Raw genomic sequence first — 25,817 nt, 5'->3', positions numbered from 1 at the left:
CTCTTTATACTTAAGTGGCGCAGCCCTTTTTGTCGTACACATGAAACGGACTGTTTGCACTAAAAGGGCTGTAACTCATGAATTATTTTTGCAATACAGACCTACGGTTGGTCTCTTTTGATGGAAGGTAATTAGCAGATTATTGCTTAAAAAGAAAACTATACAAAAAATATACAGTGCTGTGAAAAAGTATTTGCCCCCTTCCTGATTTGTGGGTTATTTGTCATGCTTAAATGATCCATATCTTCAAACAAATTTTAATATTACACAAAGAAAACCAGAGTAAATACAAAATGATGTTGTTAAATTATGATTTTTATTATGGGAAAAAACAATCCAAACATTTCTGACCCTATGTGAAAAAGTAATTGCCCCCTAGACCGAATAAAGTTGTGCCACCCTTGCTGGCAACAACTGCAATCAAGCGTTTGCGATAGCTCACAATGAGTCTTTCACAGCGGTGTGGAGGAAATTTGGCCCACTCTTCTTTGCAGAACAGCCTTTTTAAAGTCATGCCTCAGCATTACAACTGGATTTAAGTCCGGACTTAGGCTAGTCCACTCCAGAACCTTTTTTTTTTGGCATTTAGAGGTGGATTTGCTGGTGTGTTTTGGATCATTGTCCTGCTGCATAAGCCAAGTGTGTTTAAGCTTGAGGTCACAAGCCGATGGCCGGACATGCTCTTTTAGGATTTTCTGGTAGAGCGCAGAATTCATGAATTCAAAAATGTTTGTTTTTCTTTTACAAAAAAATACATAAAGAAATTTCGGATCAAGTTAAAGTTCTAAGGGTCACCAAGTGTTGTGATCCACAAAATGTTGAAGTGTCTTTGAGTTTTTTTTTAGCTGATCTACCACCCAAATCCACTTAGGGTCCCATAGGCTTTGATTGGTTTTAACAAAAATGGTTTTCCAAAAATATGGAAGCAAATGTGGGTGTCCTGTATAAACGGGACTGTGGCAATTGAAAGGACATACATTTTTTTAAGCACAATCTTTTAAAAAAGAAACCTCATCAAACCCTTTTCAACCCTATAACATATATATTATTTGTCACAATAAGATAATTCACATGCCAAATTTTGAAGTAAATCTGCTGTCCCGTATAAAAAAAATCACTTATAAATACTTTTATTCTGTAGAACAATAAAATAATTTAAAAAAGTTGAATTTGCCATTTATCTAACATCTTCATTTCTATTCACAGGTGATGAAAACTTGCAAAAAAATGGGCATCAATACAGTTGCTATTCACAGTGATGTGGACTCTAATGCGGTGAGAATAACAACTTCTCATGTACTTTAAATAATTCTGGTGTCCAGATGTCAGAGACCTTGTTTTAAGTCTGTGATTCAAAATGGAAATGAACCAAGTTTTAGGATTTTGAAATATTAAACATGAAATGAAATGTGAACAACGAAGAATATATCTTAACTAAACAAGTGAGGGAATAGTATTGTTTAAGGAGTGGGCGATATAAAAAAAATGTTCTATCACAATAAAAAGAAAAAAATCTTAAATTAAATGAGCAGAAATTACTGTTTTTTTATTTATTTATTTACTGTTATTTATTTTATTATATATTTAGTATAATTATTCATTTTAGGCATGGCAAAAAATATATATAGGAAATTAACCAGTAGAAACATCCTAGCCTTGATTTGTTCAATTAAGTCTGTTTCTTAATGTGAATTAAAATAAAAATATATAAAAACGATTACTTGATAAACAAAACGCTCTTTTACCTGACTACCAAAATAATTGATAGGGCAAGCCCTAAACTATTTTATAGCAAAAAAGATATGAAAAATATACTAATTTGTTTCTGGAAAATCAGTTAAAACACATACTGTTTGTTGTTGTTATGTTTAGGGTTACTACTTTACCCGAGTTAGTAACCAAAAAGAGTGATTGATATTGAATGTAGCTTATGGCCGGAAAAGTGACATTACCTGCCAATTAGGTGGTGAAAGAGATGATCCTGTGTCAGGTAAGCAAAATTTTCTGTTCGCAGGGCAGTGCTTCCAACATTTTTCCACTCACTGAAAGCTATTGTCCATCCAAAATGTGTTTAGGTGCCTTTTCTTAAAGAAAAAAGTTGGTAATCACTGCGGTTTGTGCACGCCTGTGTGAATGTGTGCTTGCGATGCGGGGGTCTTAGTGACAGATGAATGCTTTGCAGATCCAGAAACATTGCTTTAAAACAACGTTAGGGATGGCTGTGTTATTATTAAAAGTGTAAAAAGATATACGGTTCATTTTGAACCAATTAGACCGGGGCTAGTCAACTGGCGGCCCGCAGGCCCAAATGCTGCCCGCCAATCATTTTAACCTGGCCCACCTTAACATTTCAAATAAGTGGAGAGACTTGAAGAATGGTGTGCATTACGAAATGCAGGTCCGGAGCCTTTGAAAGTCCAAAATGCTACTACATTCAGTAGTAAAGTAATTCCCGTGGCTCATATAAAATATGGCGTCTTATAAAGCGATTTGATCAGCCTGACCAAGAAACTTAACATTATTTACAACGTTATAATTGGCAATGCATGGCCACAGGCAGTCGATTTGCGCACGCGTAAGGTCGCGTTCCAAAACACATCTTGTGCCCTTGAAAGTAACTGCAGAAAGGGCACTACACCACAAGTCATATCAGATAAGGGAAAACTATGTTGTTTTTATTAATGCATTCCTTATGTATGATTTAAACAGCTGTATTTACGAAAAAAAAACTATTCATCTCCCTCCAGAACTTGCATTTCAAACGATCTACCATTCTAAGTGCGCAGGCACATGAATGCAATTGCAACCGGGAGTGCAATGATTTTATTGACACAACATCTGATGATTTTTGTATGAATCATCTTAAAAACAACTTTTCAGTTGTCAATTCGATGCAAGGCAAGAAAGTTCCAACTTTTAGCTTGGTTCTTCTTTCTGTGTGGATATTTTAGCGTGAAGCTAAAGTAAAAAAACTATAAAACAAATAGTCTTATTTGCTTTGTAGTTCAACTTCTGACAAGATAACACTCTCATAGCTGGGTTTTCAAAGGCAGACTAAACCCTAAATAAAAATTACTTAACTGTATTGCTTTATTAAAAAAGTAGAAGCATTAACATTCAAATGTCAACCTGTATTGAAAGGTTTTTGAAGCATTTATTTGTATTATCAATTCAAAGCTTATGCTAAATTTTCCATTTTGTTACCTGTTTGTTGCGTATTATTGTATTATTAAAAATAAATTCTAAATTGTGTCTTTTCTCATAAACGTGTGTCCTTTTGTCACATCAACATCTCATGTTTATTTTCGTTTTTCAAAAAAATAATAAACACGTTCTCTGCCTGTAACTTAGATCCAACAATGATCAACACAAACAGATAAAGCTCATCAATAAACATGAGCGCTTAGCAATGTTTAAAACACGTCCGCACCCTATATGTGCTTTTATTTTTAATAGACTAGAGCGAATTTAGCATTTAGATAAGCTTGTTTCAGCAAAAAAATATCTGAAACAACATTATGTTCAAATATGGACTCCACTGCTGGAGTATGTTCTCTAGGTTGTTCTTGAGCATCTCTTTATTTATAACTTTTTGCATGAGCTTGTATTTTTTCATATGGTACTTTTTACTTTATTTTCACATTTTTGAGTCCCAAGAAAAATATGTATAGAATATACATTTGTATACAAATATGTGAACTTAACTTCATCAAATATTGTTTTTGTAAGTTCATGTACTGTATAACCGTGATATATTACTGAGAAAAGTCTGGATATTTTATTTGATGATAAAAATACACAGTAATAAACAAAAGCAAGCAACCTGAAAAATTCAGCATCCGACCATTCTACAGCTGCAAATTCATATGAAGTGTATTATTTAACCATGTTTGATTACACAAGCATTGGTATTTAAAATGGCTATGGACACGCTGTAATTTAGAATTTTTATTCATTTTACATTTTACAACAGAAAGAAAAAAACAATGTTTAGATGAATGCCTTGATATGCGTTTAAATGCATCATTAACAGCTAGTTACACAGAAATCTAGTTATACACAGATTTAATATGTGTAAATGGTTATGAAGTGATTCACAACTGGGAAGATACTTGCCCAACACCCAACTGGCCTTTCAGTGTGGAATGTTGTGAAGCAGCTAAAGATTAGAGTGGGTTGCAGCATCAAAGATTAGTCTTAAATCTACATTAAATAAAGGTTTACTTGATAATTATGCTGCACCTTCTTATAGAATAACCAGGGTTCCCTTTCTGTCGGTCTCTCGACTTTGTGTCGAGAATGACAGATGGGGTTCGCACTCTGACTAATATAGAAAAGGCCAATGAAATCTGGCGAATGAAATTTGCATCCTGGTCTCCGCATTCATTTACCTTTTGTTCTTCAGAGCCTTCGCTCATGACTACGAAAAAAATTATTCAACAAATTCTTCTTCTACATAGCTGGATCTACGACGTAGAGCAGCGGATCGTCCCTACCTGCAGCGACCTTCCCCTGGGCGTCTCGGCGGTTCCGGAGGTGTTAGAGATTTTTTCTAAAAAGGTCCTTTTCAGGACTGAGCATTCTCCAGCGTGGCATGTCCCGCTGTTCTCTTTGGTGCGGCACCCTCATCGAGGAGGGGGATGGACACGATCGCTGCGTTAGGTGTCTGGGCATCCAGCACGCTGAAGCAGCGTTCGTTGACGCATCTTGCCCGCACTGCGGGCAGATTGTCATTCAGAAGTTGCGGTCATGGGTGGCATACTGTCCGTATCCTCAGCCATGTACTCGGAAACAATGCGTGACGTAGATGAGATGTCGCTCGCAGCATCGGAGGGGGGCTGGCATCCGACTCTAATGAATCCGAGCTCCCCCCAGGGGGGTCTAGCTCAGGAGGATGCAGAATTTATGTCAGCCATGCTAACTGGGGATACGTGTTTCCTGGGGTCAGAGCGCGGTGCAAACCGCGCCCACCCCGGGTGCCATTTTTTTCCCGGAGGTGCATGAGGAGCTAGGTAAAACTTGGAGCGCTCCACTCACGGCCCGCTCCAGTCAAACCAGCTCCGGCTCCCTCACTTCCCTCGATGGTGGGGCAGCCAAAGGCTACGTCGAGATCACCCGGGAAATCTACCATCCTACCGTCCAAGGTGTGACTTCGGGCCCGACTGCCACCTCTCTCTACGCCATGGCCATCCTGCAGGTCCGCCAGGCCAAGGCGTTGAGAGAGCTCCACGAGGGTAAGGCTGACCCGGGTATAATGCAGGACATCGTGCATTGTGATGACGCCCTGCTGCCGACGCACCATAACCCCTGGTCTTCCATGACTTTTCGACAGACTATGGTCCTTCTGGGCAGATTACGAGGCAAGTCGTGGTGACGACGGACGCCTCCCTGCAGGAGTGCGGTGCAGTGTGTAACGGGCATATCAATTGCCAAGAGTTGTGGGCTGTGCTACTAAGACAGAGCAGGCTGCGGCCTCTCGTGCGGGACAAGCACGTGCTGGTCCGAGGACAGCACTACAGCTGTAGCGTACATCAGATCGTCAGGGTGGCGTTCGCTCACAGTTTCTAAAACAACTTGCTCGACGCCTCCTCCGGTGGAGTCAACAGGTGACCCGTTCCCTGTGGGCCACACACACCCCGGGCAAACTGAACTAGACAGCCGACGTGCTCTCTCGTCAGTTTACGCCCAGGTAAACCTGTTTGCCTCCCGCAACACCACCATTTGCCCGCTTTGGTATTCCCTGTCCGAGGCCCCCTCGGCACGGATATCCTTGCGCACAACTGACCGCAGGACGGGCGGAAGCACACCTTCCCCCCCAGGAGCCTCCTTGCACAGACACTATGCAAGGCCAGGGAAGAGGAGCACCAAGTGTTATTGGTTACACCGCACTGGTCTAACTGCACTTGGCTTCAGAGCTGATGCTCTGGACAGCGACTCCCTCTGACAGAGGACCTGCTCTCTCAGGGGAAGGACAGGTTCTGGCATCCCAGATCAGACCTCTGGTGTCAGATTTCTGGTCTCTAGACGAGAAAGACCCACTGAGATGCTCGATCAGGATTGTGTTGTCCTTTTTACGAGACTGGAGACTAACATCTCCCCTCCACACTGAATGTGTTAGTAGTCGCTATCACCACTCATCACGACTCAGTTGCTTGAAAGTTTCTAGGATGACACGACCTGGTAACCAGGTTCCTAAGGGCTGCGAGAGGGTGGAATCCGCCTCATCTCCGCTCCATACCCTCTTGGGACCCTAAAGTGGTCCTCACCTGACGAGTAAGACGGCCCTCCTGATGGCGCTCCCTTCCTTCAAGAGGATAGGGGACCTCTGAGCATCCTCCGTGTCCCCGGATTGCCTTGAATTCAGCCCTGGAAACTCTCATGTTATTTTGAGACACTCCGCACGGGGTATAGCCACCTCCTGGGCACTAGCCAGATGCGCCTCTCGAGCAGACATCTGTAGAGCTGCGGGTTGGGCTACGCCCAAACATTTCGCAAGGATTAACAACCTTCGCATATACCCGGTGTCAGCCCATGTTCTGCGTGGCGACATGTATGACTGGCATCCGGGGGGGGCGTATGCCTGCGAAAGCACCTTTTCACCTTCTAATAGGTTGGGTCAGTGTGCTATCTACCTCTCTTCTTACCAAAACATATGGCTAAGAACAGGTTTCTCACCAACCTCCCTTCTTACCCAAATACTGGTTAAGAACAGGCCATCCATCCATCACTAAGCAAGCAATTTTGATGGCCCACAGTACATTTTCTGTAATTAATTTATGGACAAACAATATATTATGGACAAACAATATATCAAATGAAAGAACAGAGTCACTGCTTTCAAACAAAATAAACTGTATTCTTCTATAAAATAGATACATTCTATGTTCAGAGATTCTGTACTTTTTCCAAAGGTGTGTAACCGTTGTACCTGCTGTACAACAGTACAAACACATTGTCACAATAATTTGTCTTTGGCGGGGAAAGAGTTCAGGGGTCAAATGAAAGGGCTAAACCAAAAAATCATCATTTGTTTTAGATGTATTGCAATGTGTTTATACGAGTGGATACACAAGGTCCAAAAACACTGTATTTTCCACACATCATGAATGTTGGTATCTCCTCTTTGCCCCGCCTCTCTGAAACGTGCAGATGATTTACAAAGCTCATCGCTCTGAAATGCGAGGTGTGCTTTGATTGGCCAGTTAACCAGAGAATATTGATTGGTCGAATAATGCAAGTGTGTGACTGTAATGTAACGCCTTATCCTATTTAGAGCATCGTGTTCCCAAGCAATTGTACTGACAGGTTATAAAATGTCATCGGTAACTCCCCTGCTCCCGCCTGAATGAAAGCCATCCCACCTCTACCCAGGGGTGCGTCAGCAAAGGTCGCCGTTCAACCGAAGCCATCGTCTGCGCTGCCCGAACTCTCTGGCCCCGCGAGGCCACTCGGCGGCGAGGACTTGTGGAAAAGACCACTGAAAAAGTAACATGTAACGCCAACTGTTAAGTTACAATCGGGATGTACACCCCCTACGTTGCACATACCCGCCCTTGTTCTAGGCAGGACATGCACAGACGAATCATCGGAAGCTCTACAGGTATTGTGAGTAGGGTTGGGCGATGTCTACCAAATTGGCCTTGGACGATGTCTACGTTGAAACCTTGTGATGGACAATGTCTTTGTCTTCTTTAAACAACTGCGACGTTATGAAGGGCAAGCTCCGAAGAGACACATGTTGGGCAGTTATCAAGTCAGGTGTGTGTCATCTGAACAGTGCAAGCTTCTCAGTTATCAAGTCATGCGCGTCTTCTCTATACAACGGAAGCTGTGCAGACACACATCTTCTTTACACAGTGCGAGCTGTTCATAATAAAGAAAAAGCAGAAAAATTTGCGTCATGCCTCTTTGATTTCGAATCGGCATGAGCCAAGGGTTCAGGGTGACAAAGAATTCTGTTTCTAGGATGTACCCTTCAAAAGTATAACATACTTTTGAAAAGTTATAGGCAAACATTAATGTGTAAGTTTGGACCGTTAGTGCTTTGCAGATTGGGTTAGAGAATCCTTATTTTTTGCCATGTTAACAGTTCACACGGACCTCTATGTGTGTGCCAAATTTCACAACTTTCCCATGTACGGTTGTAATAATTGCGTCTTTGGTTTATTCCAGAAGCCTGAAAGGGAGGATGTCTGAAACATACTTTCTAAGTTGATCTTTAAATGATTGACAAAAACTCACAGCGTAAGCAGAGACCAGCAAAGAGAGAGAATTCCCTGTAACAAATATGAAACATTGTCTGCAATCACACCTAAATACATTTTGATGGAGCCTCTTTAATGACAGCACACACAATAGATAAGACAGTGGCAGAGCTATTATAAGCTTTTTTCACACAACATTCGTACGACCTAGGGGTTGGGGGCATCAAGTTATAAATGTAATAAATGTCACTGTCCAGATATGAAAATACTTAACCACCAAATAGTGAACTTAACCTGTGTCTGTGTGTCTTTGTCTTAAGGTTCATGTGAAAATGGCTGACGAAGCTGTGTGTGTTGGACCTGCCCCTACCAGTCAAAGTTACCTGAACATGGATGCTATCATGTTAGCCATCCAGCAGACTGGAGCTCAAGCTGTGAGTGTGTGCGCATGTCTTTAAGAGTCAACCAAATGTTAGTCAATGAAAAGAGTTTTACCTTGTCAATTGGCTGCAGAAAGCCTATGATGGACAGAATGTTATCTGGCTATTATGTTGGTGCAAGAAAACAAAAGTCAGGGCAATCAAATAGGAACTTAGAACATGGCCTGTCATTTGAAGGAAGTAATAGCCTAATGTAAGCCACCTCACATGGCTGTTTGCTCTGATGGTAACCAAATGAATGTTAGTTTTTATAAGGTGCATATCCATATTCACTCTTTCAAGTGTGGATATGATGCGAAAAATGAGGATAGCTGTCTCAACAGGATTTTCTCGCCCTCCTGTTATTTCAAACCAGTATAAGATAAGTTTTTAACCGAACAACAGCTTTACCCATTCACTTTCATTGCTATTGTGTCCATACAAGTGAATGAGCACCAACATTGGTCGGTTACCAACATTCTTTAAAATAATTAATTTTATTTGCTGCTGAAGAAATTTAACTGTGAAGTTCTTGAGTAATACCGTCCTCTGGGTTGTTTATTACTTCAGTATTCTGACGTATTTCTGTAGAGCTGTGGATTTTTTTTTTTTTTAAGGTTGCATTGCGATTTTTATTATGAATCGATGCACAGAACGGAATAATGGACATTTGGAAGTAGGTTGCAATTCTATCTAATATTTGGATATTTCAGGTTTATGAAGATGTGGGAAAATAGAGTGAATTGGTGGACAGAAAAAAAACAAGATCTGTGTGATTCAGTACTGCACATGAAAACGATTTCAAAACACCGTATGAACACTGTATAGACATCAATGATCAGCAAATGATTGCAAGTAACTGATGATGTAGTTTTCAGTGCTGATGTGTAATAGGGCAGAAGCGCATTTTAAACCCGATTACATGAACAGAACCACTGTTTTGTCTGTTGTTTTCATTAGAATCATTGTGTACCATTTATAAAAAAAATATTAGCAAATACAGTGCCTATAAAAAGTATGCCCCTTCATTTTTTTTTTCAATTATTTTACGTTGCTGCCTCATGTGAAACTACTATAAATTATTCTTATTAGAAAGTTTGGTATCACTTTACTTGAAGCATGTTTGGTAATGCATTATAAAAGTAGTTTTAAAGTGTAGTAATGCACTAATGTAGTAATGTCTTATAAATAATTGTTATTACAGTTAATACATTATTCCATTTAGCAATTCATTGTTACACTACACATTTTAAATTGGTTTAATTCTTTACAACTGTACAATAATGCGTTACAACACACATTATGAAGAATTATAATGCATTTTACTCTTTAATAACGCTTTATAATGCATTATACATACATGATTCAAGGAAAGTGTTACCGAAAGTTTGAAACACTTAAATAATTACATTACATAAGTATTCATCCCCTTAACTCAGTTCTTAGTTAAAACACCATTTCATCCTGAAGTCTATTTGGATATGATGTGACAAGCTTTACACAACTGCATTTGGCATTATTCTTCTCCTCAGATTCTCTCAAACTCTGTCAGATTTTTAAAAATAATATATTTATTTATTTTCAACTTTTAAACGGTCAAAAAATATAAATAAACTTAATAAATAAATAAACTATAAAATAAATAAATATATGAGTCTTTGCTTTGAGTGACACAAGTTAAATAGTCTAAAGAAGCATATTTAAGAATAACTCTTTGCCATTGTGTTTTTCAACATTTTCACATTTTCTTGCACAGAATGTTAGAAGCTTATAAAGCTCCTTTTTAATTAAAATACAATATATTCTAAGCAGCATATTCAACGGGTCACACAGAAAATCAATGTCCAGAATATTTTTGATCTCTTGTCCTACCGACCCAGAACCAATAACAATGAACAAGATCTCCTTCCTCTATTTTACATTTTGAGCATATTGAGGAGCAATCGTCTTTTGAATTTGTAACTCCGTGAGGGTGATAATTGGGTTCAGTGTAGGAATTTTAACTGCGTTGCTTTAACTCTCTGCATTTAAGGTATATGCATTCCTCCTAGCATCCTCTCATTCATCATTAATGATTCAGAACAATCCTCGTAAAGAGTAGAAAGAGCTTATAGCTTTGTTCTGGTATAGGAATAGCTGCCTCTCCACAGCAGATATATCCGGATTTGTAAACAAAGTAGTGTCTCTTTGACAAATTCTTTGTTTTAGGTAGTTGAAGAAGGATCCCTTATGCACCCAATTAGAGATGATACTTTGAGGTGGGAGGCACATATGCAAACAGTAGTAATTCCTTCATCGTTCACCTGATTTGGATGTAATTAAATACCTTCAAATTAAAGCTGACAGTGCGCAGTTAAAGCACATCTTGTTTGTTTCATTTGAAATCCATTGTGATGGTGTATAGAGCCAAAAATTTTAGAATTTTGTCGATGTCCCAGTATTTATGGACCTGACTGTACATATTTAAAAGGGTTCAAATAAGAGATTACGAAATTCCTTAAACTTGCTACTCAGTCTGTCGGGTCCAGGTGCTTTACCAGATCCTTTAGCTATCTTTACTGCGTCTAAAACCTACTTTTTAGATATCGGCGCATTGAGTAAGGAGGCCTTACATTGAGTAAGGAGGCCTAATAATTTAATAAATTGATACTGTCTTAAATGACATCTTTAGCTTGAAAAGGAAATTATTTCTTCATTAAAATGGCTACAGTTCTATTACCCAAAGTGAAGGATGAAGAGTAAATTTGCCTGAACGCTTCCAATAGCAATTTAGAGTGTTCTTTATCGTTTAAGTGGGTCTCCTGAAGTAAAGCAATATGCACCCCTTCCCTTTTAAATAGGACAAAACCTTCCTCCTCTTTACAGTTGTGTTGATACCATTAACATTCCAAGTGCATATCTTTAAAACACATACATATTAAAGATGTTAAATTTGTAGTATACAATTTGGGAGTACAAAGTATGAAACGGATAATCATGTGGTGTGCCAAAAAGTAGAGAATTTTTTTTAACTACAATATAGGGAGCAATTCTCGCTATTAACAAACCATTAGCTATGACTTTTCCCCCAATTAACTCTTAATTTGTTGCTATGCTAATAACAACTAGATAATAGTGAAAATTGCCCCCTAAACTTAAGTTTTGACAAATATTGAACAGCAAAACAGGAACTTAGAACCTAGATTGTATAAAACTGGATCACTTTAACCTCTCGTTATCGAATCGTGACCCACTGAATCGTAATCAAATTGCTAGGCAGGTAAAGATTCACAGCTCTACATTTCTGAGAAAATCAGTGGCCGTTGCTTGTGTTTTCCATTATGAATTGATTCATGTAACAATCCCAAATCATCTAACTAATGTCACCTGAGCTGAATAGTCACTAGAGAGCAGAATTTGGATTAAAGATTAGGAAGGCACGACAATTAAAAAAGACAATGTCTCATATTCTGTTTACAATAACCAATGCAATATTTCCTAAAAAATAAGAATTTACATTTTTAATTTTGCAGGGTAAAGAACTTGTGTGACATGAGTAGTTTGACTCCTATGAGTAAATTATTTTCTAATCTTATATGTCTGTCCCAAAGGTTCACCCAGGCTATGGATTTCTGTCTGAAAACAAAGAGTTTGCCCGGAGACTGGTAAGTTGATGTTCCTCATGATTAACAGATTAAAAGTTTTTCATGGTGTGGCTGAAGCTATAAAAGTCTAAATTAAGGCAGTCTTATTTTCATTGTTCCAGTTATTTTAATGGAATTTGGCGTTATATGGCTTTCTTGAATCAACCACTGTTATTTGTTATTAGGATACAGAAAGTATTGGTCTTCGGACATATGTTTGCTCTTTTCCATGCATCTGTTCGGTGCTGTTGGATTACTGACGCGCAGTCTCATGTTTATCTCATTCAGCGAACAGCCTTTCCTGCCGTTGCTTTTCTCATCAATGTGTTGTTATGAGCGCTTTTTTATTTTAAATGGAGTGATAGTTTTATTGTAGATCGCATACAGCGCAGACAATTTGGGGAAAATTCTGAGAAAATTGAGAATACGCTGTTGATGTTACACAGAGTTACAACTACAGAGCACGTGCGCTAGTGATGGAAATTTGTATTAATTTGAGTGTTCGTCCTTATTTTTCAGTTTGCTCACAAAAATTATTTGTTCAAACTCATTCACAGATTCGTTCAGTGATCAATTTGTCATATATTACATACATACACAGTAGGTGGCCATAATTAGTGTCTTGTATGTGTACAAGTAATTTTAATAACGTGTTTGTATAATTGTAATGTATATTACGCTACAATATATCATATTCCCTTGTTGTTTTTGCAAACAAGAGTGACTCACGTACTGTATTGAGCGATTGACATGCTTTCTCTTTAATAATTCAGTCAGCAGCTCCTCGCTCACGAACGAGATGTTGGATTCGTACGTCAGATGACTGACTAGTTCAGTGAAGAGACATTTTTCTTTCAGTTGCTCAAATCTATGATAGCGTTTAAAAAATCCCGCAGTCAGAGACTATTTGTTCATGCTCAGTCAGTCTTTCACAGCAGGACAGGGATCCTTAAATCTGGTGCAGATTAAAAATGTGACTGATTTCTCATATTTAATAATAGAAGCAACACATAAACAACAGCAGTATTATCAACAACAAACTATTTGAATGCGTTACCATGTTTAAGTGTCATGAATGTGTCATAATCCTAAATTATTGTAAATACTGTATGATTATATAAATGCATGATTATAACAAACAATGCTATACTTTATTTTTTTTTTTTTACTACGAACCACAGTTAAAGGCGGGGTTCCGATTTCCAAATTAATCTTGTTTAGATATAGTCAGGCGGAGTACCAAAACAACCTTGTAGCCAAGCAGCAGTAAGGTGCACAGTGCACAGTGCACAGAATGGGGGTAGGGGTGCGTCTGTTTTGGTGATTTGAACATCAACAACGGCTATGAGAAATCAAACATCATGGCTTTAAATGATCATGGAAAATAGTACATTTAGGTTTTTAAAATGTAGCTATTGTTTAAGCATGATATTTAGAGGAAAATCATGCATCATTTGCATGGTAAGAAGACAAAGTAAACTCAAAAAGATGATTACTACCTTTATCCTATTAAAAACCCTTGTTCATTTTCATAAGTGTCTGTACATTGTGTCCATTTTTGAACCTGTTGAATGAAAGACCTCATCTTTCATTTTGTCCTTTTCAGTGTTGGGAGTAATGGTTTACAAAAGTAATGTATTACAGTAACTTATTACTTTTTGCTGTAACGCAGTAGTGTAAGGCATTACTAATCAATTTTCAGTAATATTTTACTTGGTACATGTTCAGTAACGTTTGCGTTCCCACAAACTTTTCGCCCGCTAGACATTAACAAATCCAATATCACGAAAGTAAGTTGTATTAAGTTCTGGCATGATTTCAGTCTCTGAGCTAAAGTTCCGAGGCAATTGGCCCCGCCCATTTCGCTGTAAGTTCTAGCACTAGTATTGCCACGGTCGCGGTTTTCCCACACAATTTGGCTGTTCTGAAAATGTAGTTGCGGGAAAAATTATGGAGCTACGGATTACGGATTTTTGGGCTTATTTCATGATGTATTGCGGCCGCCAAAATGTTTATTTATATTCTAAGGATAAATGTTAATTGATGAGATTCTTAATAGGCATTCATACTCTAATGAATACCTGGCAACTCCCGGACCGGCCCGTTCTCAAGTGTGGGGAACGAGCATCTGACAGGCAGGCTACAGTACAGGGAGGGACGCGGGAGCTCGGATCAACCAAAAAGGAAAATATTGCGGTGGTATTAGACAATGCAATCGAATTATGCTTTTACCAATGCAATGTTTCGTCAGGTGCATGTCACATTGCACAATGAAACAAATCACTTGTGAGCATGGACGTAAATCTCATTTAACAGTAGAGGGGGACGATACACATAAAATTTCTCAAAAGCAGTTTTTGAAGGGTACACAAATAATACAGTCAAAATTGTACTAACTACAACACAAAGCGACAATATGAATTAGGCTCATAGGTTTATCATGCAGACTTGAAGTCATATTATAACTGAACTGAACTGTCACATACTGTAATTCAAGTGAACAAAAAAGCTTTCCATTTATATATTTTTTGTCTCTGTTGTGAAGACAGGAAACAAATCTAAAAACACACTAACCATGATACTACACGTTAACAATGAGTCACTTTTTAAACACTTGTTATCCTGATTTATAATGCAACAACGTCTGACAAAGTCACCATACATCGACATTAATGAGTGGTTGTTATTTTCTTCTGTAGTGCATTGCCTCCGCCAACAAACTTTGTTCATGTTAGTTTAGCCAAAAAAAAACAGTCAGTAACAGTGACAGATGCTTAATTCTGTGTTGTACTCATTGATGAATCGCCCGAGTTTCAGTAAACTGAATGTTTAGCTTATCCGCCACGCACATAGTGCACAAAATAGATGCTTAGAAAATGGCCTTCTCCAACTGAATGAAAGCTGTGCACCTTTTGTGGATCCTAGATATAGTGCCAATGTCACAAAAGTGTAACCAGTATGTGCGCGGCTGTGTGTTACATGGGACCTGAATGGCAGGATGGGTGGCTAATTGTGGCCATTAATGTTCACATCATGCCAGGTCGCCGATAATCTGCACCGATAATCTGATAAGACTGACTGAGCATGAACAAATAGTCTCTGACTGCGGGATTTTTTAAACGCTATCATAGATTTGAGCTACTGAAAGAAAAATGTCTCTTCACTGAACTAGTCAGTCATCTGACGTACGAATCAAACATCTCGTTCGTGAGCGAGGAGCTGCTGACTGAATTATTAAAGAGAAAGCATGTCAATCGCTCAATACAGTACAGTGCAATACAGTGAGTCACTCTTTTTTGCAAAAACAACAAGAGAATATGATATATTGTAGCGTAATATACATTACAATTATACAAACACGTTATTAAAATTACGTGTACACATTCAAGACACAAATAAAACAATGCATGGGAAACGGCTTCGGCGTGTTAGTTGCAGTGTGTGACGTCCTATGTAACAAGCTAACATTAAGAAGCTAACGTTTACTAGCCAAGTAACGTTTTAATCGCTAACATAGCAGATTCATGGAAAAATTCATCGGTAATCAGCATTTTTTGCAACAACTAATTTATTAATGAGACAGCATATCAACTACATTAATGAGAATCACTCCATTTAGAGTGAATAAAATAGCCTTCTTACTGGAGTTCAACAACCACTGATGAACTGAGCCGCATACCTGACTTGAATGTGTTGCGCAATGCGCAGGTGAGATGAACGGGGAGAGCAGGCAGTGGGAGAGGGGAACTCAACAGTTTCTAAACTTAAAACGCATTTTTTGAGTTTGTATTTTCTTCCAATTACACAATTAGTTAAGGTAACCATAAATATATTTATGACAATAGAGAATGCAAGTTAAATTGATTTGAGGGGGGGGAACAACCCTCGGATGGAGGGGGACGTAGGATTTACGCCCATGCTTGTGAGTGTACAACAGTTGTTTCCTCTGGTTGCCAAATGCCATTTCTATGCGTGGCCTCAAGCACACATGAAACCTTTTTTAAAGGGATACTTTAACCATTAATGAAAAATCTGTTATGGATTCTCACCCTCTTGTCCCAAACCTGTATAAATTTGAACAAAGATATTTGGTAGAACATTCTGGAAACTGGAAATTCTTTGGCATCATTGACTACCATAGCTTGCTAAATTAAAATGGTAGTCAAATGTGACTCAGAATTTTTTGCTTTCCTAAATCCCCCAAAACATCTTTTTAGTTCAACAGAACAAAAAATATATACATTACCTAGGAAACTATTCAGATAAGTTAATAAAGCAATAGAAATGTCTTTTGGCAGTTGTTAACTTTGATCTGACACCGGAAATTAATTAGGGTAGTTTTCATTCCTTTTGGGCTGGTTTTGAGCTGCTTTCAGGAAGCTAGTTAGCAAGATCCCTATGACCAGCAGTAATGACAAGGTAAGCTAACCTTTACTTGATGACTAGCTAGAATTCTTTGAAATCTAGTTCAGTGATGGGATGGCACTTTTTTGTATTTAAATACCTTTGAATGTTTTTTATTGTATTTTGTATTTAAATGTGTTTAATCATAGTATTTTTGTATTTTCCAATAGCAATCCACCTCCTTATTAGACTGCATGGATGGGCAGTGTTTCAAATACGTAATAGTATTTGTATTTAAATGCATTTCATTTTTATTTATCATTGTTAACAAAAGTAGCTACGATAAATATACGGTAAACAAAGAATATGTGCTACCGCACTCACCCAAATATTTTCTTCCAAACAAATACCACCACAGGTGTTTAAACATGACATGACACTCCCCTTTCTCTTCATCACATGACAGTCACCTCATCACACGGCTCCTACAACACCTTTAAAGTATCGTAATCGCACTCCCAAAGTGCCGCTGGCAGCGTGAACCGCTGTAAACACTAGGCGAGATACCCGCGTGAAGGTTGAAACCCATACGTATAGCGCATTTTACATAGACAACTGTGGGAAAATAGTGCAGCGGGATGGAAAATCACAGTCGATATGAATGGCCGGTCACTGTTGCTCACAGCACGCTGATACTTTGTGCAGTTATTAGCTTGTTCTTTTTAGTTATGAATACAGGTCATACCACAACAAAATGTGCACTCGCACTAATGCTCCCAAATATATTTTGAGGTTGCACAGGTTAAATATAGGTTACTTATGCGACTAAAACGTTCGCAATTTCGAGCCCAATGATATTGTGTTCTCGTGCGACAATCGGATCTACGAGATCTCGTCACACCCCTAATATTTACTTAATTTTTGTCTTCATTGTCAACCAGCAGTGTTGTCAGGAGGTATTTAGTGATTATCTTTAGCATTTTTAGTTTCACAGTTGAGTCATAAGCTTGCGAAACGACTTGATGTCTGAGGTGGAGTTTTTGAGTCACTGTTTAAACTTGCTGGATGGTTAGATGAAAGAGAAGTCTGACAAGGCCATTATAGTCACTAATGGTTATAGTTTTGCTTATAAATGGCGAGATTAAAGTGATTGTTCACACAAAAATTTGAATTCTGTTTACATTTACTCACCCTCTTGGCATTTCAAACCTGTATAACTTTCTTTCTACCGCAGAACAAAAAAGAAGATATTTCGAAAAATGTTCTTGACCGAACAGCGGTGGCAGCCATTATCTTGCATTGGTTTTGTTTCCACACAATAGAAGTCAATGGGTGCCACCGCTGTTTGATTCTCAACATTCTTCAAAATATCTTTTTATGTTCTGCAGAAGAAAGTGTTCAAGGTGTTTTATATTGATTTGACGTTTTGTCGTTTTACCATGGTTAATTTTCTTATGGGAGAATTTTTTTTTAACTTGATTTTACTCGATATAAGTTACAAGAAAACTAGAACCGATTTACCAAAGTGATGTTTTGTACATTAGGGCCTATTCATTGATTTACGTTCAAAAGTCAGGTTTTTCATCTAAACCAGGATAAAAAAATATGAAGGTAAAATGATGCCAAAAAGATTTGCATGCGCAGAAGTGTAAGCATTCAAGCATAAAATAAATGTGCATACTCAAAAATGTTTTGTAACGGTGTAAATTAAACTACAAGCGAAAGAAAACAAGTTTTGCAGTATTGTAGGGTTTTTCGTTAACTGCAACCTCAAATTAACGCCAAATAAATATGATCTGTATTCTTCTGACCTCCGTTTTTCCATGCTTACACTTTTGACAAGTTTTTTTGAAATACAGTCAAAAGCATTGCGAGTCTGTAAACAGAGGTGTGCGTGCAGATTTTCCTGACATCTGCATGTCTGGCATGTTATTAAACGAATCAGATAAGAGAAAATGATGAGTTATCAGGAACCTCATTTGATAGGTCACAAGATATAGCCCCGCCTCCCCACTCACGCTTGAATACTCAAATGAGTAATAATTCATGCAATAATTGTAAGCGCAGCTATAAGCGAGACTAAACAGTACACATTGGGTTATTCCAGGAAACCTTTTGAATTTGAGCTTGTGCATGGAAAATATATGCGTCTGATGGATGATACCTGGGAATTGTAGAGGCGATCCAACGCTTTTGTCCAGTGTACTCTGGACAAAAACTAACGTTTTTAAGTCATAATGAGGTGTTTGAAATTTAGAATTCCAAATTTTATTTATATTAGGGCAGGGTAAGTTAACACATTAGCGCTTAAACACATTAATTAATTAATTAATTAATTAATTAACAACGACAGTTATTTTCTTGTACTGTTTTTTTAAGTGTTATTTAATTTTGAAAGTCCATAGCCTGGTTCTGAAACGTACAGATAAACCATGGGTCACAGAAGGTGGGATGTAGATCGGTACTGGCTTGGGATGGGCGTCACCACGCATCTCAACCAATGAGAGCATTTGGGTTGGCCTAAGACTGCTGCTGAAGCCTGTGCACATGAACCAGGAACTAGTGCTTTTTTCGATTCCAAATTCCTGGTTTTGGAATCAAAAGAATCCATTCCTATCTGCTGTTGTAGCGTCCTGCTCAATTCCCTGTTTTACTAAAGATTTGTATTTGTAATAAAAAAATGTACACATTTTTAATGCAATACAATTTTCTTAGGTGTCACTTTGTTAATAATTTAATTTATAATCTTCTGTTTTCAAAAATAAAGCACAGATCAAATTACTATCAACTATTATTAAAGATATTCAGCAGTGTACACAAAAATACTTGTGGAATATAGATATACAGATTGATAATCAGTAAATTGTATTAAAAATATGTAGATATACTGCGCATACAAGTGTAAATGTCAGAGAGATCTGGTACTATAGCTCTACTGACGGGGTGAGCCACGCTCTTTTTCTAGTAAAATGCTGCACACGACACGTCAGAGTGCACTCTGAAAAGATTAACTATTTCCATTTCGATGCGGTGCCTACGCAAAAAAATGTACGCGTTAATATTGACAGCCCTACTTTTTCTACAAGCAACTGTCTACACTCACATACTGAGCTCACCTTTTACATTCCCTCTAAAAAGACAAACGTAAATAGAATTTGTTAAATGTCTGGATGCATGTAAATCGGCATTGAGTGTGCAAACAAAGCTTTTGCTTTCATGCATGCAGAATATTTTTTGTCATTCCACAGCTCTTAACTTTATCCATTTGTTTTTTCTGAAGTCTGTACTGTTTTACACAGGAGACTTATTTGATTTAGTTGACAGATGACATCGGCTTAGGGGAGGGGGATGTGCTTATGAAGGCTCTTAAATTGGAGTCGATTCCTTTATTGGCTCCTTCAGCCATTGCCAGATGGCAAACCGACGTAAAATCTATATATCTCGCCGCATCGAAATGACATTGATCTCCGACATCGATCTCCTGCATCTTTCCGGACTCAGTTTACTCATCGGTGTAATGTTGAATCAGCGTCAGTCATGCCATCCAAAACTAACCTAAAATCAACACAATTGTAACAGTTACCAGATATCTATCGCATGTTGATTTCAGCTTGGTGGAAAGACGTTAGAGAATTAACACATATTCCACACGAAATCGATGCAATTGGTAATTTTGAATCGGTACATAACATTGAATCGATGTTGATTTCAGCTCGGTGAAATAACTTCACAATTAACATCATAAACATTACAAATCTTAAAATGCTTAACTTAACGATAATTTATAATGTAATAATTTGTTAAAACATCTCCGTATGTTACATTCGTTTATTATTACTATGAAAAATACATTCACAAACACATATTTAGAACATTCAAACCTTTTATGCAAAACTAATATAAATCCGTCAAAATTTACTCTCAAATACAGAGATATAAAAGTCAAGTATAGGTTATTATAAATAGTCTTAATTTACAAATTAAGTGCAATGTTTTATCAAGGATAAAACTGGTCATTATTTTATACCAACTGTGTACATATTCAGTGAGGCAAATATGAATTTGCAAAGAACAACCCCTCCGAGTTTAGTAATGCACAAATTATTGTTAAAGGGATAGTTCACCCAAAACAGTAAATATTGTCATCATTTACTCACCTTTGAGTTGTTCCAAATCTGTATGAACACAGAGAACGATATTTGAAAGAATGCAACCAGATAGGTGTTTTCTATAACCACAAGTCTAACAGGTCTCAAGACAGAAAGCATTCAGACAGCAGTTGGCTTCAAACAATATGCTTGTGTTCCTAATAAAGACCTATCTTCATACTACATCAACAATGTTTTTCTAAAAGTATGCCATTAAGTGAATGATCATAACAGAAAGACAGTAGTGTACTGGATATTAACTGTGAGCAGCATGCAGCTGAAGTGGTTTAACCAGAGGAAATGATTTATCGTTTATCGGCTTAATATTGTAGTGACTGGATCATTGAGAGGAATGTTCATGCTCACAAACGGGTCACTTAAACTGTGTTTCAATCTATGCTACCTCTGCTCTTTATTCTGTTTGGTAAATTCACGTTACTTATGGTCATGAGATAACGTTAGTGTATAAAATCATTGATGCATTTGGTGGACGAATACATATAGGATTTTTATCACTATACTTCTTATCATAATTTGTAAGAAATGTATGTGTAATGACGATTATTATACATATTTTCCTTTGAGCTAAACTTATTCCTTGACTGAAATTGACGGTTTAAATAACTCATTTCATGTAATCGCCTAGGATCGAACCCACAACCTTGCTCTTACCACTGAGCTACAGGAAAGCTAACATAATATACATTAATATTACGTTGCGGATTTGGGAGTGAAATGATTGATTCATGATTTTTTTTTCTCCAGGCTGCAGGAGGAGTAACCTTCATTGGTCCTGACACATATGCCATCCAGGCCATGGGGGATAAGATTGAAAGCAAACTTATTGCCAAAACTGCAAAAGTCAACACCATCCCAGGATTTGATGGTGTGGTCAAGGTCAGATAATCATTTTGGAGTTTTTAATCTATCACATGTTTTCAAGCTATCTGTGTTTTTAGAATTGGATTTATCTAAAAAGTATCCTAAAGTATAATGAAACCGTTCGGTTTTAGCAGTGTTTTAAACAAGCCTTTTATTTGGACAGGGTTCCAAATAGGCGTGTATATATATTATTGACAAAGTTACAGAATTCGTGTTGATTGGAGAAACCATTCTTTTATGCAGTGTCAATGAATTTAATGGTGAACATGCAAAAAATGGATTTGATGCTGTATATTTGCCAAACTTTCACATGTCAACATGAAACTTGTATTTAACATCAGTCGCACACAGTTTCGTTCTTGCACACAAATTATACAAATCTACAACGAATTTTATTAAGTATTATCATACAGGCTGTCTACACTGCACATTTTCTTTTAACGTCTCATCATAACGCTATAATGTGGACAAAATATTTGTTAATAATGGGTTCAAGCCTTTTATTCGCACCATCGCGGAGTAACGGTGAGTGTTTTCAGTCCTTTCCCATGGAAGTTGAACTTCACGCTTAAAGGCATACTTCACCCAAAAATTAAAGTTCTGTCATCATTTACTCACCTTAGAGTTGTTCCAAATATGTATAAATGTTTGTGTTCTCATGAACACAGAGAAAGATATTTGGAAGAATGCCTATTACAGACAGATTTCCCCCCCCATTGACTACCCTATATAAAATAAAAATATAATTGTAGTCAAAAGTGCCCGTGAACTGTTTTCTGTCCTACATTCATCAAAATGTTTTAATGTTCAACAGAACACACAAAATATGTATATAGTATATTTTCCTACTATGGTAGTCAATGGTGGGCAAAATATGTCTGGTCATAAGCATTCTTCCAAACAGCTTTATTTATTTTATACAGATTTTAACCTTGAAGGTGATTTAATGATGACCGAATTTTTGGTTGAAGTATCACTTTAAAGGTGTAGTTTGTAACAATTTTGCAGTAAAATATCCAAAAACCACCAAGCTTGTGTTCTATATTTTGTTCAGCATTTTGCTCATCTGCTAACATGATTTCTCGTTCCCGTCTGATTGATGGGCATCAGCGGTGGAGTTGAAGACAACATATCCCATCATTCCACGCTCCTTCACAGCCTCATCAAGCTATGCTATGTTTGGTTTTTTTTGCGCCCTCTAGCGGCGTTTTGAACTTCCATATGAATTGAAAAAAAACACTTGCTGTGCTCCTCACCAGTACAAACGCACCCTTATATTTACATTTAAAATTTCAGGTGAGACCACTATTCTCAGAAAAGTCAAATGATCTGTATGCAAAATTATGAGACCCCTTGTATGCAAAATATGTAACAAAATCAAAATAAATAAAAATGCAGAATTTTTTACCATAAAAATTGTTTTAAACTCATATTGTTATAAAGATTTTTTTGTTTTCTTTGGAAAATATTTGTGTACTGACCCAAAATGTGGTCATGTGTCATTACCCCACAGCTTGACCACCCCAGATTAATATGCTAACAGCACCATCTATTGGCCAAAATTTACAAGCAATGTTATTTTGAGTGATCCCCTATGTTTTAAAATAGCTTTTCATGTCATCAAAGCTGTCCTGACCCATAATTGCTGCCAGCAGCACAAGTTTATTAAGAAAGTAGCTGCAAATTATTTTTGCTTTTATTCCAGGATGCAGAAGAGGCTGTGAAAATTGCAGCAGAGATAGGTATGAATAACTAAAGTAAAATTTTCATCTACTATTTTGTGTCAGTTATAAAACCTAAGTATTTTTTAGGCTACCCTGTTATGATTAAAGCGTCTGCTGGTGGAGGTGGCAAGGGAATGAGGATTGCTTGGAATGAAGAGGAAACCAGGTAAGATGTTAACATTTTTTGGGATAATTTCTAATTGTTATCTGTCTAATTAGCTAATTATTATTATACAAACTTAAACACTGGTCAGTTGAAAAGTTTAAACTTTTTTAACAAGTTTTCTAAATGGAACATTAACGGATTTATACCAAATGCTTATACCTTACCCTCTCTTAATTGGCAATAATGCCAAAATATTTCATAAATCATTCACTTTCCTTTGAAATATATTTGTTATGACAGTCATTTAGCAAAGAGCTGCGTTTGGTTATGATGCAAGTTACAGTGAAAATTGTTTCAGCCAGGTTAAGTGTGCTCTGTGTTCTGTGTGTATGCACGGGAGTTAGTTATCTTTAATGGAGATGCGCTGCAAGTGCGCTCAAAAAGTGTATGCACGGTGTTGATGCTAAAAATCCTTTTATATTTTGCCAGAGTAGACACCTTTGTTGGTCTTGTTTGGCCCATTGACATTTACATTTATTCATTTAGCAGACGCTTATATAAATGACTTAAAAGCGACTTACAAATGAGGTAAACAATGGAAGCAATTGGAACAACATAAGGACAACAGAAAGCATAAGTGCAATAAAATTGGTCTCATATTGCCCACCACAGTAAACCGAGTTAAGTTCTTTTGGGGGGGATAGAAAGAGTAGAAAAGATATAAAAGTCAGAACTGATCCGTCAGGTGCTGACGGATCATAAAGATGGCAACAGAATTTGCTGATCTTGTAGCAGCGGGCAGATCATTCAACAAATGTGGAACTGTTTCATAGAAGGTACGTAGATAGGACTTGCTATGACATAAATAGCTGCCCAGATTCGTTGCAACCATGTCTGCTAAATGACACGACTAAAACATAAAGAATTACTACTCTAATATGCCGATCAGTCTGTGCAGCGTCGAATGAAGCAAAAAATGCCGTTCTCGAATTTTACCTCCCCAATCAAAAGCAACTAACAGGATTGCAAAAGTCAGAAGACCGAATCCATCTTTCATGTGGTGCATTCAGTTAATGTTTTACTTGAATTAATTACCCCTGGATAGTGCTGTAGTACTAGAGTCCGGACTAGAGACGTTTTTTATGGTCTGGACTTTTCTTGGACTCGTTACTATTTGCACTCGGACTTGTCTCGGACTTGGTCATTTGTCTCACCCAATGTTCTAGTCGTCTCGACCGAGTCCAGCCATATACGTTTTCTTTTCTCCTTCAAAACAAAACATTGATAGAGCATGCTTCCGGCGATCCGAAAAACAAATGATCTGAAAACTGTTGCCGACTCAAGAACGAACCCGCGCCTGCTCATAAGTTCTCTCTTCACACAGCTGTTCAGCTCAGTGTATGCTGTGGGTGTAACTAAATAACTCCGGTATATTGGTTCAATTCCGTGGGAGTGTCATGAACTCCACAAAGTGAAGAACTGAATTTATCCGTGGGTAATATTAAGTGTTTACTGGAGACGCTAAATGCGAACAATTCATGTGAACTGGTTGGACCAGTTCCCTTAAAAGAAAGAACCGGTTCAAATGAGTGATTCGTCCGCGGCGCGAACTCAACAGCATCAATCATTTATCAGGCACAATTCTTATGTAACATGCAATGTTTCACAGTAAACCCCATTAACGAGTAGGCTTTTATATGCAAGTATACTTTTTTAGCCTATATATTACGACATCATCGTATTTCTGTGTTTGTAAACATTTTGCAATTTAGGCTATGTAAAAGCACTTTGGATTATCTAATAATGAAGGTTGAATATTGGTAAAGGCAGTTACTGATCAACTTTATATCAATATCAATTAATTCAAAATTGGCAAGAAAGCACGCACCAAATAAATGTAAAAAACTCATACCTTTTAAGATTTAAGACAGCAGCGAGGGTATTTGACAACAGTTTCTGTTGTCAGTTCATGACGTGACATCCTCTATTAAATCACAATAAAAAGCGGTGATTTCGGCTAATGTTATCAACGACAAAATTTGTTCATATTTTTATATCCAAACAGTCGATAACATAGACAGGTTGTTGGAAATCTGCCGTTTTGTACTCATTTCATTCGCGAGTCACCTTTCATATTGAGCTGCTTCTTCCTGCCACTCACTGTACAGAGTGACGCCAAGAGAAGGGATCCCTGCGCTGGGAAAGAAAGACCTCGTGGTCGCAGGGCAGAACTGGCGACATTTTCCCACTGAATGAAAGCTAAGGTTTATCCAAGAAGTCTCTAGATTTGTCGCTATGTGCTTCTTCTGAACAAAAGCCGCTAGAGGGCTAGCAAAAGTGACTTAATCAAAAGACAGACTTCCTTTT

General features: G+C 37.7%; 1 protein-coding gene across 2 annotated transcripts in view; it reads left to right on the top strand.

Moving 5' to 3' along the window:
• Positions 1-25,817, top strand: part of pcca (propionyl-CoA carboxylase subunit alpha) — a 105,221-nt gene that overhangs the window by 7,208 nt on the left and 72,196 nt on the right. For both annotated transcript variants that reach the window (XM_056764039.1, XM_056764050.1), the window contains exons 4-9: positions 1,207-1,275; positions 8,525-8,638; positions 12,214-12,267; positions 21,504-21,635; positions 23,326-23,362; positions 23,432-23,510. In XM_056764039.1, the coding sequence (XP_056620017.1) occupies positions 1,207-1,275; positions 8,525-8,638; positions 12,214-12,267; positions 21,504-21,635; positions 23,326-23,362; positions 23,432-23,510 (485 nt within the window). The remainder of the gene's footprint in view (positions 1-1,206; positions 1,276-8,524; positions 8,639-12,213; positions 12,268-21,503; positions 21,636-23,325; positions 23,363-23,431; positions 23,511-25,817) is intronic.

This window comes from Triplophysa dalaica, chromosome 2, assembly GCF_015846415.1.
Source record: "Triplophysa dalaica isolate WHDGS20190420 chromosome 2, ASM1584641v1, whole genome shotgun sequence".
In the NCBI taxonomy this organism is placed as follows: Eukaryota; Metazoa; Chordata; class Actinopteri; order Cypriniformes; family Nemacheilidae; genus Triplophysa; species Triplophysa dalaica.
Note: the sequence above shows the minus strand (reverse complement) of the source record. Positions and strands in the feature narration are given on the sequence as shown.